Source organism: Trichomycterus rosablanca, chromosome 3 (assembly GCF_030014385.1).
Source record: "Trichomycterus rosablanca isolate fTriRos1 chromosome 3, fTriRos1.hap1, whole genome shotgun sequence".
NCBI lineage: Eukaryota > Metazoa > Chordata > Actinopteri > Siluriformes > Trichomycteridae > Trichomycterus > Trichomycterus rosablanca.
This window is the reverse complement of record NC_085990.1, coordinates 52398040-52415156: the sequence shown is the minus strand read 5'-3', so window position 1 is coordinate 52415156 and position 17117 is coordinate 52398040. Positions and strand designations below refer to the sequence as shown.

Here is a 17117-nt window from a genome sequence, read left to right as displayed (position 1 = left end):
GGATGGCATAAAGAAGGCTGGTATGAGAAAGGATGGCATGAAGAAGGCTGGTATAAGAAAGGATGGCATAAAGAAGGCTGGTATGAGAAAGGATGGCATGAAGAAGGCTGGTATGAGAAAGGATGGCATGAAGAAGGCTGGTATGAGAAAGGATGGCATAAATAAGGCTGGTATAAGAAAGGATGGCATGAAGAAGGCTGGTATAAGAAAGGATGGCATAAAGAAGGCTGGTATAAGAAAGGATGGCATAAAGAAGGCTGGTATGAGAAAGGATGGCATGAAGAAGGCTGGTATAAGAAAGGATGGCATGAAGTAGACTGGTATGAGTAAAGCTGGTATGAGAAAGGATGGCATGAAGAAGGCTGGTATAAGAAAGGATGGCATGAAGAAGGCTGGTATGAGAAAGGATGGCATGAAGAAGGCTGGTATGAGAAAGGATGGCATGAAGAAGGCTGGTATGAGAAAGGATGGCATAAAGAAGGCTGGTATAAGAAAGGATGGCATGAAGAAGGCTGGTATAAGAAAGGATGGCATAAAGAAGGCTGGTATGAGAAAGGATGGCATGAAGAAGGCTGGTATAAGAAAGGATGGCATAAGGAAGACTGGTATAAGAAAGGATGGCATGAAGAAGGCTGGTATGAGAAAGGATGGCATGAAGAAGGCTGGTATAAGAAAGGATGGCATGAAGAAGGCTGGTATGAGAAAGGATGGCATGAAGAAGGCTGGTATGAGAAAGAATGGCATGAAGAAGGCTGGTATGAGAAAGGATGGCATGAAGAAGGCTGGTATGAGAAAGGATGGCATAAAGAAGGCTGGTATAAGAAAGGATGGCATGAAGAAGGCTGGTATAAGAAAGGATGGCATAAAGAAGGCTGGTATGAGAAAGGATGGCATGAAGAAGGCTGGTATAAGAAAGGATGGCATGAAGAAGGCTGGTATAAGAAAGGATGGCATGAAGAAGGCTGGTATAAGAAAGGATGGCATAAAGAAGGCTGGTATGAGAAAGGATGGCATGAAGAAGGCTGGTATAAGAAAGGATGGCATGAAGTAGACTGGTATGAGTAAAGCTGGTATGAGAGAGGTGACCATGATAAGGCTTACATGAACATTTATTGACCAATTTATGAGCTCCACCTACAATATGGATGCACTGTGCAGGTATACATTTACTGACTGTAGTCCATCTGCTGCTCCTCAATTTAACCCAGTAATCAAAAGAGACCCTCACAGGACCCTCACTGACCAGATATTATTTGAATAACGAATCATGACACTAACACGGTAATGACATGGTAGTGTGAGTTGTTCTGTTATGAGTGTATGAGGTGCAGCAGTGTTGTTGGGAAGTACTGCACCTGGTACACTCGTACTAGAACAGCACACGCTACCATTTAATGACCACACCGGTACCATCATTAAGTCCATTTCCACTGATGGACAGGGTACAGAACGGCTATTATGTCTTCATTTCCTTTGTTCTACATTGTTGTGCTCTGTGTGATGCTTGTGATGTGAATTGCTGCTGTAAGTTTATTCATCACTGTTTGATTCATCACTGTTTCACACACTGTCCCAGATCTATTTGATTAGAATTGAGGTATATATTTATTTATAGGTATATATTTTTAGTATTCTGTTTGTATGAACGTACCTGTTCATGCGTGTACTGTGCTCAGTGAGGGACGCCAGAAGTTTGAGGGCGTAGACGGGTATCGGATCGGCCTCCAGCAGCAAAGATTCAAACCTAAAGTGTAGGGATGTAACGATGCACCACAAGACAGTTAAAAATCGATGCACATGTGTAACTATTCAAATATGTATAATGAATCGATATTCACTTTAAACAGCAGAGGGCGCCGGTGCTATTCAAGACGCCTGGTTGACGTCACTACAGGGTTGCCAGGTTCTGAATTTTCCAGCCAAATGTATTTATGTGAGGATACTTTCTTTATTTGTATTATTCATTTATTTATGTGCAGCATTGTTTTTCATAGTTTGTACCTACCTCAGAAATAAAAGGACATTCATTATTTAGATAAATAAAAAATAAGCACAAATACAGTATTTTATTTTATTTTATTTTTTATAGAGAAATATTGAAAGGAAACTTTGTCATAATTTGTCTTCAATTTAATTTTGTTTAAAAAATCGGGGAATAAATCGTATCGTGAACCCAGTATCATGAAACGTCCCTACTAAAGAGTGAGACGGTCAGCGGCCCAATTAAAATCAGTAATAACCAGGAATTAAAATCAAAAGCTACAATATATGGACAAAAGTTTTGGGACACACCTCTGAATTGTTGAACTTGGGTGTTTCAAATCAAGCACCTGTAACAGTCAGTTCGTGAAGTGAACTGTGAGTGGTTATACTGAAAAGTGGAAGATTTTAAGAACCACAGCGACTGGACAAGCAAAGAGGAGTCAAATGTTATCAGCTCCACTTACCATATAGAAGCATTTTGTAGTTCTACAATTACTAACTGTAGTCCATCTGTTTCTCTGTGTGCTTTGTTACCCCCTTTCACCCTGTTCTTCAATGGTCAGGACCCCCACAGGACCACCACAGAGCAGGTATTATTTGGGTGGTGGATGATTCTCAGCACTGCAGTGACACTGACATGGTGGTGGTGTGTTAGTGTGTGTTGTGCTGGTATGAGTGGATCAGACACAGCAGTGCTGCTGGAGTTTTTAAATACCTCACTGTCACTGCTGGACTGAGAATAGTCCACCAACCAAATATATCCAGCCGACAGCGCCCCGTGGGCAGCGTCCTGTGACCACTGATGAAGGTCTAGAAGATGAGCGACTCAAACAGCAGCAATAGATGAGCGATCGTCTCTGACTTCACATCTACAAGGTGGACCGACTAGGTAGGAGTGTCTAATAGAGTGGACAGTGAGTGGACACGGTGTTTAAAAACTCCAGCAGCGCTGCTGTGTCTGATCCACTCATACCAGCACAACACACACTAACACACCACCACCATGTCAGTGTCACTGCAGTGCTGAGAATGATCCACCACCTAAATAATACCTGCTCTGTGGTGGTCCTGTGGGGGTCCTGATTATTGAAGAACAGGGCAAAGACAAAGTATGTAGAGAAACAGATGGACTACAGTCAGTAATTGTAGAACTACAAAGTGGAGCTGATAAAATGGACAGTGAGTGTAGAAACAAGGAGATTTTAATGTTATGGCTGATCAGTGTGCATCACCAAGCACAATGCCAAGCGTTGGATGGAGTGGTGTAAAGCACAGCACGACTGGACTCTGGAGCATTGGAAACACAAATACGCTCCTCTATTTGGCAGTTTAGTGAATGGCAGGAGAACGCTACCTGCCTGACTGCACTGTGCCAACTGTAAAGCGTGATGGAGGAGGGATAATGCTATGGGTTGTCCTTAGTTCCATTAACTTTGTGAACAGTTTGGGGAAGGTCCTTTTCTGTTCCAGCACAATTCAAGCTCCATAAAGGCGTGGCTGGGTGAGTTTGGTGTGGAAGAACTTGACTGGCCCGTACAGAGCCCTGACCTCAAGCCCATCAAACACTGTTGGGAAGAACTAATACGGAGATTGCAAGCCAGGCCCTCTCGCCCGAGATCAGTGTCTGACCTCGAAAATGCTCTTGTGGACGAATGAGCCAAATTCCCACAGATACACTACAAAATCTTGTACAGAAGAGAAGAGAAGAGTGGAAGCTGTTGTGGATGCAAATGCGAGAACTGCTCCATATTATTACCTATGGATTTGGAACGGGCCGCTCGGTGGTTAAGGTACTGGACTAGTGATCAGAGGGTTGCTGGTTCAAGCCCCACCACCACTAAATTTCTTTAACCGTATTCTGTCAAAATTCTAAGCTTGTGTCGGTGTCCCAATACTTTTGTCCATATCGTGTATGTTAATCATAATAAAAATGAATAAATGTGGTCTCTCACTGTGGCAGCAGGGCCTCGGTTATCAGATTCAGCAGGCGTGTGTTTGAGGATTTGCTCTCATCACATGATCCCTGGTCTCGTCTCTCTCCCGTCTCCACACCCTCATGGCTCAGTAACAGCAGAGTGATCTCAGCGAGAACGCGTAAACTCACGATCCTCCATTCCACTACAACACACACACACACACACACACACACACACACAAGTATATACTGTATATATATACACTGTTCAGACATAACATTAAAACCACCTCCTTGTTTCTACACTCACTGTCCATTTTATCAGCTCCACTTTGTAGTTCTACAATTACTGACTGTAGTCCATCTGTTTCTCTACATGCTTTGTTAGCCCACTTTCATGCTGTTCTTCAATGGTCAGGACCCCCACAGAGCAGGTATTATTTAGGTGGTGGATCATTCTCAGCACTGCAGCGACACTGACATGGTGGTGGTGTGTTAGTGTGTGTTGCGCTGGTATGAGTGGATCAGACACAGCAGCGCTGCTGGAGGTTTTAATGGTGATGGTGGACGCTGGCGCATTTGGCTGCCGCTGCCGTATTTTATTATTTTTTGAATTTTAATTAGTAAATGATCTTATTGGTGGATTATCGCTACTCCTTCAGGAACGGGAGGACAACATTCAGTCTGGACTGAATTGGATTTTATTGCACCCGGAGTTTTCTGGACTTAATCTGTACTATCGCTTGCCTAACACGAGCCGTTGCTGCCCTGCTCCAACTCTGAATTTGCTGTGGCAATTTTAGTCCTGTTTGGATTTATTCATGGACTTTACCCTGCCTCGGGTAATGATTCAAAGTCTGCCGTATACGTTCACATATACGGTGATATGCCTTATTACTCGGGACCGGAGCTGCTGCGCTTAGATTCAAACACTCGCCTGCCTACTGAGGTTTACGCACGCCGTGTTGCTATGGGAACAGTACGACGCCCATGTTACATCTATCGGGATCCCGCCGCAGCATTTGCATGTCTGGAAGCTTTACACGGCTCGGCTCCGAGCTATATCGCAGACCTTCTCTGTGTTCACTCCACTCCACAAGCTCCACGATCTTCCAACCAGCTGCTCTTACCTATTCCACGCTCTCAAAATGAGGTTCAAGGGTTACAGTCTTCCACTTTTCATAGAGGAGTCCCACACAATAGATGCATTTAAGTTAAATTTGAAAAGTAATTTGTTTGTTTTTTTGGCATTTGAGTCCATTTGTGGTTTTATTTGATTAACATGTTTATATGTTGGTGCATATGTATGTTGTTTTGTATGTATGTTAATTATTTGTTAAATGTTGCATAGTTGAGTGGTATTTATAACTGATTTTAATGTACAGCACTTTGGTTGACACACGTTGTCTTTTAAATGTGCTATAAAAATAAAGGTGACTTGACTTGACTTTAAACACCTCACTGTCCCTGCTGGACTGAGAATAGTCCACAAAAACAAAAACATCCAGCCAACAGCGCCCCGTGGGCAGCGTCCTGTGACCACTGATGAAGGTCTAGAAGATGACCGACACAAACAGCAGCAATAGATGAGCGATCGTCTCTGACTTTACATCTACAAGGTGGACCGACTAGGTAGGAGTGTCTAATAGAGTGGACGGTGAGTGGACACTGTGTTTAAAAACTCATACCAGCACAACACACACTAACACACCACCACCATGTCAGTGTCACTGCAGTGCTGAGAATCATCCACCACCTAAATATTACCTGCTCTGTGGGGGTCCTGACCATTGAAGAACAGGGTGAAAGGGGGCTAACAAAGTATGTAGAGAAACAGATGGACTACAGTCAGTAATTGTAGAACTACAAAGTGATTCTATATGGTAAGTGGAGCTGATAAAATGGACAGTGAGTGTAGAAACAAGGAGGTTCCACCCTTCAGCCTATCTGCTGAGCTGGGACGACACTACTCACCGTTCTTACTTAAGGCCAGAGACGCCAAGGGCGGCAGGATCGAATCCACGACCTCGAGAGAGAGGAGAAGCAACACGTTATTCCCAGAGCAAGAGAAAGTACTCACCTGTACAGTACAGTCACTCACTCACACACACACACACACACACACACACACACACACACACACACACACACACACACACACACACACACACACACACACACACACACACACACACACACACACACACACACACACACACACACACACACACACTGGCAGAAATAGCTCAGAGGGGAAAGTGAGAGAACTCAGGAAAGCTCCAATTTGCATGGAAATGTGATGTCAGCTCTTGTCACTTTGATCATGTAGAGTCCATTAGCACAAAAACACCTCACGCCGCGCTTTTATTTATTTATTTATTTATTTATTATTATTCTCCACAGAAACTAAAGTTGTGTTCAGGTAGTTTCTGTGAGTAGCTACCGGCGTCTCTCCAACAAAGAACTAAAGTCTGAGTCTCCAACTGAGACTAATTACAGGAACACAGAAACTAAAACTGCAGTGTAATAATACAGAAGGTTTGTTTTGTTATTATGATTTTTTCATTTTATTTCTCATGAAACGGCTCGTTTTCACGTCTAATTCAGTTTTGCCGGCTGCTGTGGTCAGGGTGGCGGTGAGTCAGGCCACTCCCGGAAACAGTACATTTACATTATCAGCATTCACATTCACTCCCTCACACACTCACTCACACGTTTTTTCGCTTCTTCACTCACACATTCACTCGCTCACTCACATATGATAACTTGGCCTTATTCAGACAGGACTGCTTTTATACAGAATGTTGGGAGAGTGAAATCATTATCTTATTATTATTATATGTAGATAAACATACACTGCCATTAAAATCTTTTCCTGAGGAGTCCAAGGTTATTTAAACAAGACGACGCCAGGCCTCATTCTGCACGTGGTACAACAGTGTGGCTTTGTAGATGCACACGTGCTTGACAGGCCTGCCGGCAGTCTGAATCTGTCATTAAAAATGTATGCTGCATCATGAGGAAGAGAATCGACGCCTGCCTGATGAGCAGCTGAAGTCTCACATCGTGCAAGAACAGAGAAAAATTCCACTCGTAAAACCGTAACGATTAGTGTCCTCAGTTCCTGACGCATTTAAGTCTCATTAATAGGAACGCTGATGGAACACAGCGGGGGAACATGGTTTTATCAGTAGGAACCGCTGCTCATTAACAGCATCTCGCTAACAAAGAATTGTTACGGTGGGTCTGGAAATGAAAAAATCAAAAACTGCAACATTCAGTGTCCTCAGTTCTCAAGCTATTAAAAACTGGAATCAAGAGGAACGCTGGTGGAACACTGGAGTAAACACACCTCTATTAGTAGGAACCGCTCTCATGGGGTGGCTCGGTGGGTAGCACTGTCCCCAGGTGGGGCGGTCCGGGTCCTTTCTGTGTGGAGTTTGCATGTTCTCCCTGTGTCTGTGTGGGTTTCCTCTGGGTGCAGTCCAAAAACATGCAAGTGAGGTAAATTAGTGACACTAAATTGTCCATGACTGTGTTCGCTATAACCTTGTGAACTGATGAATCTCGTGTGATGAGTAACTACCGTTCCTGTCATGAAGTGTAAAACATGACGTTAAAATCCTAATAAACAAACAAACATTGGAACGTTTGTTGTCCAACCTTATAATGTTTAGATTATTATTATTATTCCTATTTCCTGCAGGAAACCCACACAGACACGGGGAGAACATGCAAAATCCACACTGAAAGGACCCGGACCGCTCCAACTGGGAATCAAACCCGGGATATCTGTGCTACCCACCGAGCCAGTTAGGTCAATGTCATACATGTGAGGCCACACTTCTGCTGTGGAGTGTGAGGTCTGGTCTGAAATCAATAATTGATGTCACCCGTCTTACAGTATCAGAATATGATATTTTCATCTTTATACAACAGTTAGTTCCGACCTTGCAATCTGATTGGTTGAGAAGCGTTCTAACCGTGCTGATATTGGTGATAACAGCGCGGCCTTTTCACACCACAACTGTATTACTCCACTGACGCGATGCCAGTAACAACAAGCTTCATGCACACAAGCCGCCGGTTGTTTTGTAGGCCTAGTTGTGCTCATACACATCCAGAAATGTATCAAATGGATCACTTTCAGATAACATTCGACCTAAATTCTATCTTTTAATTCTTAATTAATTTTATTTTTGGCTTTTTTTCCTTTTCCTTTCATCTTCGCTTATTCATATTCGCTTACTATTATTTTTATTCCAAACAGTGTTAATTTAGTTGACGAATGATTTTCATCATAGTTTTCGTCAACGAACCTTTTTTTCATGACAAAAACGAGACTATAACTAAATAAAAACTACATAAAAGGATAAAAACTGTGACGAAATGAATCGACACTTTCGTCAACGAATAAAAACGAGACGAAAATGTTTGGCAGGGACGACATCCGATCAGAACTGATTTAGTTTTGTGGAAGGTAGGGACGAGTTAGGAAGAGATCCAATCAGAACTACTTTAGCGTATGTGGAGGGGCGGGACAAGCCGATTAGCCATCCAATCAGTACTAATCTCTTTTGCGGTACCGCGGTAAGACCACACTCGCACAGATTTGATCTAAACCCGGGAAGACCAGACTAGCCTGTGAACCAGATTAACTCCACAATGTCAACAGGGAGGAAGAGGAGAGTCGATATATGGACACATTTCTCATTTGACGTGAAATGAGAAACAAGACGATGTGTAAACCATGTGGGGCGACGATCTCGGGTAAAAACACAACAAATCTGGAACATCTGGCACCGCTGGCAGTATAATGGAAACATAACGGCACAGCTGCTTTTATGGTACCCAGTTTTATAAAGAATGTAATATGCAATTTGTTATGAACAATGCATATATGTTTCAGGCAGAGCAGGCCTACTGGTCATTAATATTTTGTTATTGTTATGCTCAATAAGCAGGTCAGGTAAATAAAGATGTTTGAAATAAGTTAAATCTGGTTTTGTGTGTATTGCACATTCAAACATTAATAATATTCCATAACTGGTTAAAAATTTTGTAAGTGTACTGTATATAATGACTTAAATAATTCAAGGGAACTGATGAAAAAGCATTTACATTTTACACCCTTTATATCGACTGTAGATTTAGTCGACTAGTCTTATAATAATTAGTCTAAAACTTGACTAAAACTAAAACAATTAAGATGACTAAATTATGACTAAAACTAAATCAAAATTTGCTGTCAAAATTAACACTGATTCCAAACTAGCGTTACTTTGTAGTGTTAAACTAAATGCCTTTTTTAGCCTACGGTGTTAAGGCAGGGTAGGGAATTTTTACCGCTGCATAGCAGCAACTCATTCGTTGTGGAACTACTTCGGCTCGAGCCTGCGACCAAATCGCAGCCGTGATGTTATTCGTGATAACACACTCCCTCTCGTGTTCTATTGCTCAAATATTCACCAACCCCTTGTTTAGCATGAAGCTGATTTAAAGCAAGCGTTAGACGGCAGCCTCGTGTTCATCTGTGTCTTCAGCACGTGTGTCTGGATGCGCTGTCGGAGAGCACCGGCACTACCAGTGAGGAGCAGAATTTAATGACTCCTGGTGAACTGTAATTAAGGCCCTGTCTTCTATTACGGGGTATGAAACGAGAGCTTCCTGATGTATCGCATCCACTGAAAGCACATCGATACTCATTAAAAAGCCTCAGACAGACACCAAACACAGGCTGATAAACACACCGGCGAGCTCCTGATGGCCTCGGTGATAACGAGAGCGCCGGGCGGCGGGGAGGACTGCTCAGACATAAAACCGTGGCTGCACTCGTGTGACTCTCTAAAAGATTCAATTTGATGCCTCGTATCAGCGCCAATTTAGAAATACACAACGAGATCTGGAAATAAATGCACCCCAATAACGAAACAAAAAAATGAATCAGGTGTGTGGGCAGCAGTACATCCTGAATCATTAAATACAGTGCTGATTACACCGGTCACTTATTATACTTCGATAATTAATATCAGTATTTAATATAGGGCACTAAATAATACACCGATCAGCCATAACATTAAAACCACCTCCTTCTTTCTACACTCACTGTCCATTTTATCAGCTCCACTTACCATATAGAAGCACTTTGTAGTTCTACAATTACTGACTGTAGTCCATCTGTTTCTCTACATGCTTTGTTAGCCCCCTTTCACCCTGTTCTTCAATGGTCAGGACCCCCACAGAGCAGGTATTATTTAGGTGGTGGATCATTCTCAGCACTGCAATGACACTGACATGGTGGTGGTGTGTTAGTGTGTGCTGTGCTGGTATGAGTGGATCAGACACAGCAGCGCTGCTGGAGTTTTTAAATACCGTGTCCACTCACTGTCCACTCTATTAGTCACTCCTACCTAGTCGGTCCACCTTGTAGATGTAAAGCCAGAGACGATCGCTCATCTATTGCTGCTGTTTGAGTCGGTCATCTTCTAGACCTTCATCAGTGGTCACAGGACGCTGCCCACGGGGCGCTGTTGGCTGGATGTTTTTGGTTGGTGGACTATTCTCAGTCCAGCAAGGACAGTGAGGTGTTTAAAAACTCCAGCAGCGCTGCTGTGTCTGATCCACTCATACCAGCACAACACACACTAACACACCACCACCATGTCAGTGTCACTGCAGTGTTGAGAATGATCCACCACCTAAATAATACCTGCTCTGTGGTGGTCCTGTGGGGGTCCTGACCATTGAAGAACAGCATGAAACAGATGGACTACAGTCAGTAATTGTAGAACTACAAAGTGCTTCTATATGGTAAGTGGAGCTGATAAAATGGACAGTGAGTGTAGAAACATGGAGGTGGTTTTAATGTTATGGTTGATGGGTGTATATTTCTTAATGTAGACAATATTAAAGTTACTGTGATGAGAATGTGGGTATTAAAACTTCTTTGACAGGATTTTCTGGCCACAGATGCACATAATTCATTTAAAATCTAGCAGCATCAGCTAATTGAATTGAAATCCGATAACAGCTTTGTTGATTATGTAACTGCTGAAATTCAATAATTCATGGACGACAGTCGTGCATCTAAATGTGCATCAGCATCATATTTTCTCCTCATGAATGAGAGAAATAACTCTTGTTTGCATCGATGGACGCCCCACCAACACTCACTCACACACTCACTCAGTCACTCACTCACACACTCACTTATTTACTCACTCACACACTCACTCAGTCACTCACACACTCACTCAGTCACTCACTCACACACTCACTTATTTACTCACTCACACACTCAGTCACTCACACACTCACTCAGTCACTCACTCACACACTCACTTATTTACTCACTCACACACTCACTCAGTCACTCACACACTCACTCAGTCACACACTCACTTATTTACTCACTCACACACTCACTTATTTACTCACTCACACACTCACTCAGTCACTCACACACTCACTCAGTCACTCACTCACACACTCACTTATTTACTCACTCACACACTCACTCAGTCACTCACTCACACACTCACTCAGTCACTCACTCACACACTCACTTATTTACTCACTCACACACTCACTCAGTCACTCACTCACACACTCACTTATTTACTCACTCACACACTCACTCAGTCACTCACACACTCACTCACACACTCACTCATTTACTCACTCACACACTCACTCAGTCACTCACACACTCACTCAGTCACTCACACACTCACTCATTTACTCACTCACACACTCACTCAGTCACTCACTCACACACTCACTTATTTACTCACTCACACACTCACTCAGTCACTCACACACTCACTCAGTCACTCACACACTCACTCATTTACTCACTCACACACTCACTCAGTCACTCACTCACACACTCACTTATTTACTCACTCACACACTCACTCAGTCACTCACTCACACACTCACTTATTTACTCACTCACTCAGTCACACACTCACTTATTTACTCACTCACACACTCACTCAGTCACTCACTCACACACTCACTTATTTACTCACTCACTCAGTCACTCACTCACTTATTTACTCACTCACTCAGTCACACACTCACTTATTTACTCACTCACTCAGTCACTCACTCACTTATTTACTCACTCACACACTCACTCAGTCACACACTCACTTATTTACTCACTCACTCAGTCACTCACTCACTTATTTACTCACTCACACACTCACTCAGTCACACACTCACTTATTTACTCACTCACTCAGTCACTCACTCACTTATTTACTCACTCACACACTCACTCAGTCACACACTCACTTATTTACTCACTCACTCAGTCACTCACTCACTTATTTACTCACTCACACACTCACTCAGTCACTCACTCACACACTCACTTATTTACTCACTCACTCAGTCACTCACTCACACACTCACTTATTTACTCACTCACTCAGTCACTCACTCACTTATTTACTCACTCACTCAGTCACACACTCACTTATTTACTCACTCACTCAGTCACACACTCACTTATTTACTCACTCACTCAGTCACACACTCACTTATTTACTCACTCACACACTCACTCAGTCACACACTCACTTATTTACTCACTCACTCAGTCACACACTCACTTATTTACTCACTCACTCAGTCACACACTCACTTATTTACTCACTCACACACTCACTCAGTCACTCACTCACACACTCACTTATTTACTCACTCACTCAGTCACTCACTCACTTATTTACTCACTCACTCAGTCACACACTCACTTATTTACTCACTCACTCAGTCACACACTCACTTATTTACTCACTCACTCAGTCACACACTCACTTATTTACTCACTCACACACTCACTCAGTCACACACTCACTTATTTACTCACTCACTCAGTCACACACTCACTTATTTACTCACTCACTCAGTCACTCACTCACTTATTTACTCACTCACACACTCACTCAGTCACACACTCACTTATTTACTCACTCACTCAGTCACTCACTCACTTATTTACTCACTCACACACTCACTCAGTCACACACTCACTTATTTACTCACTCACTCAGTCACACACTCACTTATTTACTCACTCACACACTCACTCAGTCACACACTCACTTATTTACTCACTCACTCAGTCACACACTCACTTATTTACTCACTCACTCAGTCACACACTCACTTATTTACTCACTCACACACTCACTCAGTCACACACTCACTTATTTACTCACTCACTCAGTCACTCACTCACTTATTTACTCACTCACTCAGTCACACACTCACTTATTTACTCACTCACTCAGTCACACACTCACTTATTTACTCACTCACACACTCACTCAGTCACTCACACACTCACTTATTTACTCACTCACACACTCACTCAGTCACACACTCACTTATTTACTCACTCACACACTCACTCAGTCACTCACTCACTTATTTACTCACTCACACACTCACTCAGTCACACACTCACTTATTTACTCACTCACACACTCACTCAGTCACTCACACAGTCACTTATTTACTCACTCACACACTCACTCAGTCACTCACTCACTTATTTACTCACTCACACACTCACTCAGTCACTCACTCACACAGTCACTTATTTACTCACTCACACACTCACTCAGTCACTCACACACTCACTTATTTACTCACTCACTCAGTCACTCACTCACACACTCACTTATTTACTCACTCACACACTCACTCAGTCACACACTCACTTATTTACTCACTCACACACTCACTCAGTCACTCACTCACACAGTCACTTATTTACTCACTCACACACTCACTTATTTACTCACTCACACACTCACTGTCACTCACTCACTCACTTATTTACTCACTCACACACTCACTCAGTCACTCACTCACTTATTTACTCACTCACACACTCACTCAGTCACACACTCACTTATTTACTCACTCACACACTCACTCAGTCACTCACTCACACACTCACTCAGTCACTCACTCACACACTCACTTATTTACTCACTCACACACTCACTCAGTCACTCACTCACACACTCACTCAGTCACTCACTCACACACTCACTTATTTACTCACTCACACACTCACTCAGTCACACACTCACTTATTTACTCACTCACAGTCACACATTCAGTCACTCACACACACACTCATTCACACACTCACTCAGTCACTCACACACACACTCACTCAGTCACACACTCACTCAGTCTATCACACACTCAGCCAGTCACACACTCACTCACTCAGTCACACACTCACTCAGTCTATCACACACTCAGCCAGTCACACACTCACTCACTCACACACAATCACACACTCACTCAATCACACTCAGTCACTCACACACACACACACACTCACTCAGTCTATCACCCACTCAGCCAGTCACACACTCACTCACACACTCAATCACACACTCACTCACACACTCAATCACACACTCAGTCACTCACTCACACACACACTCAGTCACTCACACACACACACACACACACACTCACTCACTCAATCACACACTCACTCAGTCACACACTCACTCAGTCACACACTCAGTCACACACTCAATCACACACTCACTCACTCACACACTCAATCACACACTCACTCACTCACACACTCAGTCACTCACACACACACACACACACACACACACTCACTCAATCACACACTCACTCACACACTCAGTCACTCACACACACACACACTCACTCACTCACTCAGTCACACATTTACTCACTCACACACTCAGTCACTCACAGACTCACTGTTTTTAATATAACTTGTAAACAAAATAAGCTAAAATACAGGCGGTGGCCTGCCATTGTACTTTAAGTTTACATCATATCATATCGTATATCACCACTTCTCAAAAGCATATCGAGGTAATCGCACAGCCCTAATTCAAATCATTGGTTAATACCAACACCTTCATTGGCTGAATTTATTTTAATATAAAGACTGAAAGAAAACCATCCACAGTTGAAGAGTTATTAGATAATTCCTCGGAGGATTACACATGGACCGGCTGCTTTCAGTTTCTGACAGTTTCGAGAGCATACATAGTAAACGTTCTCCACAATATAAATGGCTGGCTGGAGGAATATATATACGTATATATATATATATATATATATATATATATATATATATATATATATATATATACTGTATATATATATATATGGGGAAAAAAATGCAGAACATATGCCGGGAAGCAATGTGTTAACCTGTGTGTGCTGCCTAGGGCTCTTTATGTATTAAAGCTGTAGTGTATTACCGCTGGGGATTTGAAGAGCTCTCTGTATAGAACTCACGTGAGTACATCTCACAACCTCGACGCTGCAGCACACCACTGGTGAGCGTGCACGGGGGTGGGGGTGGGGGGTTAATACAGAATAAAAAATCATTCCAGTATGTGTGTGTGTTTCCAAACGCTCATCAAACTATTCTGATTCTAGTTAAATATATGGAGGCTGTATGATTACGTTCCTGTTGAATGTTATTGGACATTTTGGGCATTTCATACCGTTATGGATCCCTCATCACACTGAAGAGCTGGTAGCAGACATCATGGTTAAATGCATCTTTTGGCTTCCTCTAAACAGTAAACGTTGATTCATCAGTTTCAGTGCTTGAAAACTGCTAAACTGCAGGTCTGAAATGACTTCCAGGTTTGTGAGGTTCAACAAGTACAACTTCTGTTCAGACTGGCTCACAACACCGACGCTGGTACCAAAACCCTGAACGGTTTGCCGCTTTTCCACTGCAAGTTCACAGGTTCTGCGCCAGAAAAACTGGTTCTGTTCTGGCCCCAAAATCTTGCCACAAGCGGTCAGTGGATGGGGGGTGGGCGGGCTGATACTGTCACCACAGTATCATTGTTTACTCGCTTTTTCACCATTTACAACAAATAGCAAAAGAACCGCAGCAAAACCAGCAGTACTGAATCAACACTGATCCACAGAGGATGCAAACGCATCACTTGCGATATCGTCCTAAAACTGCATACAAAAAAGTCACATGATCTGCCTTGTTATAATTAAGTCTCTACCTAATTCATGAACAGTTGTAGCCTAGCAGATGAGGTACTGGACTAGTAATTGAAAGTTCACTGGTTCAAGACCCACCACTGTCAGGTTGCCACTGTTGGACCCTTGAGCAAGGTCCTTAACCCTCAATTGCTTAGACAATATACTGTCACAGTGCTGTAAGTCTGATAAATGCTGAAAATGTAAATGTAATTCACAGTCGTGAAAATGGCCTTGAATCAGAGTTTGCCTTGAAATTTAAAATGCAAGGTTTCATTCATGCAGTGTTCAAGTGCCTCACGTTTACTGGTTAATCTGCACTATGAGGCGTCCTAGCAATCCTACGGCAATTTAGTTAGCAATCGCTTAGTCAAAACATCCAAGATGTGAAGGTGTAAAGCAGCTAGAAAATTAAGGGGGGGTCAAAACACAGACGAGTTTGGAAAACTAAGGGGGGGTCAAAACACAGATGAGATTTTCCGTATTTGAGTCAGAATATGAAGCCGCACCGTCGCTGGATGTTCTAGGTTTACATTCAACTATTAAGATAGCTGTGCTGTGTGTTGTAGCTTCTATTTATACTATCATTTAGTTTATGAGAATCATTTAATGACTGCTGTGAAATGTGGCTCTGGACAGTTAGTACCGTCCACACCCTCATACGTAATCGCTGGGCTCTCAAACCGGTGGAAATGTGAGTCCGTTCTTAAAATCTCTGCTAGGGCAATCTGTAGCCTAGTGGTTAAGGTACTGGACTAGTAATCAGAAGATCACTGGTTCAAGCCCCACCACTGCCAGGTTGCTGCTGTTGGGCCCTTGAGCAAGGCCCTTAACCCTCAATTGCTCAGACTGTATACTGTGACCGTACTGTAAGTCTCTTTGGATAAAGGCGTCTGCTAAATGCTGTAAATGTGAATGTAGTTTGCAGTAACCAGCACCAGCACTTTGTTGGTGAAGAGGTACCAGACGTGTTCTTTCAGTTCTGAGGTCGTTTTTGTGGAATTTAGCAGCCATTCTGTCAAACATCTTCTGTTTCTGTCAGTGAGCCTCAACCTGAAACCACCGTTCCTCAGTGCTGATGCAGCTCCTTCAGATTTGAGATAAACCCGAGAGCCTTTTTGTGGCCGATTCTGCAGTAATTCAGGCACCGAATATTTCAACTCTATTATTGCGCTAC

At 42.9% G+C, this 17117-nt stretch overlaps 1 protein-coding gene across 6 annotated transcripts in view; it reads right to left on the bottom strand.

Annotated features, from left to right (window-relative positions):
• Positions 1-17117, bottom strand: part of ulk4 (unc-51 like kinase 4) — a 185841-nt gene that overhangs the window by 80497 nt on the left and 88227 nt on the right. For all 6 annotated transcript variants that reach the window (XR_010011246.1, XR_010011245.1, XM_062991455.1 and 3 more), the window contains 3 exons: positions 5873-5924; positions 3936-4101; positions 1652-1744 (listed from right to left, as the gene is read on the bottom strand). Coding sequence is in view for 4 of the 6 variants with exons in the window: in XM_062991455.1 (XP_062847525.1) it covers positions 1652-1744; positions 3936-4101; positions 5873-5924 (311 nt within the window). In the remaining 2 variants the exon portion in view is untranslated. The remainder of the gene's footprint in view (positions 1-1651; positions 1745-3935; positions 4102-5872; positions 5925-17117) is intronic.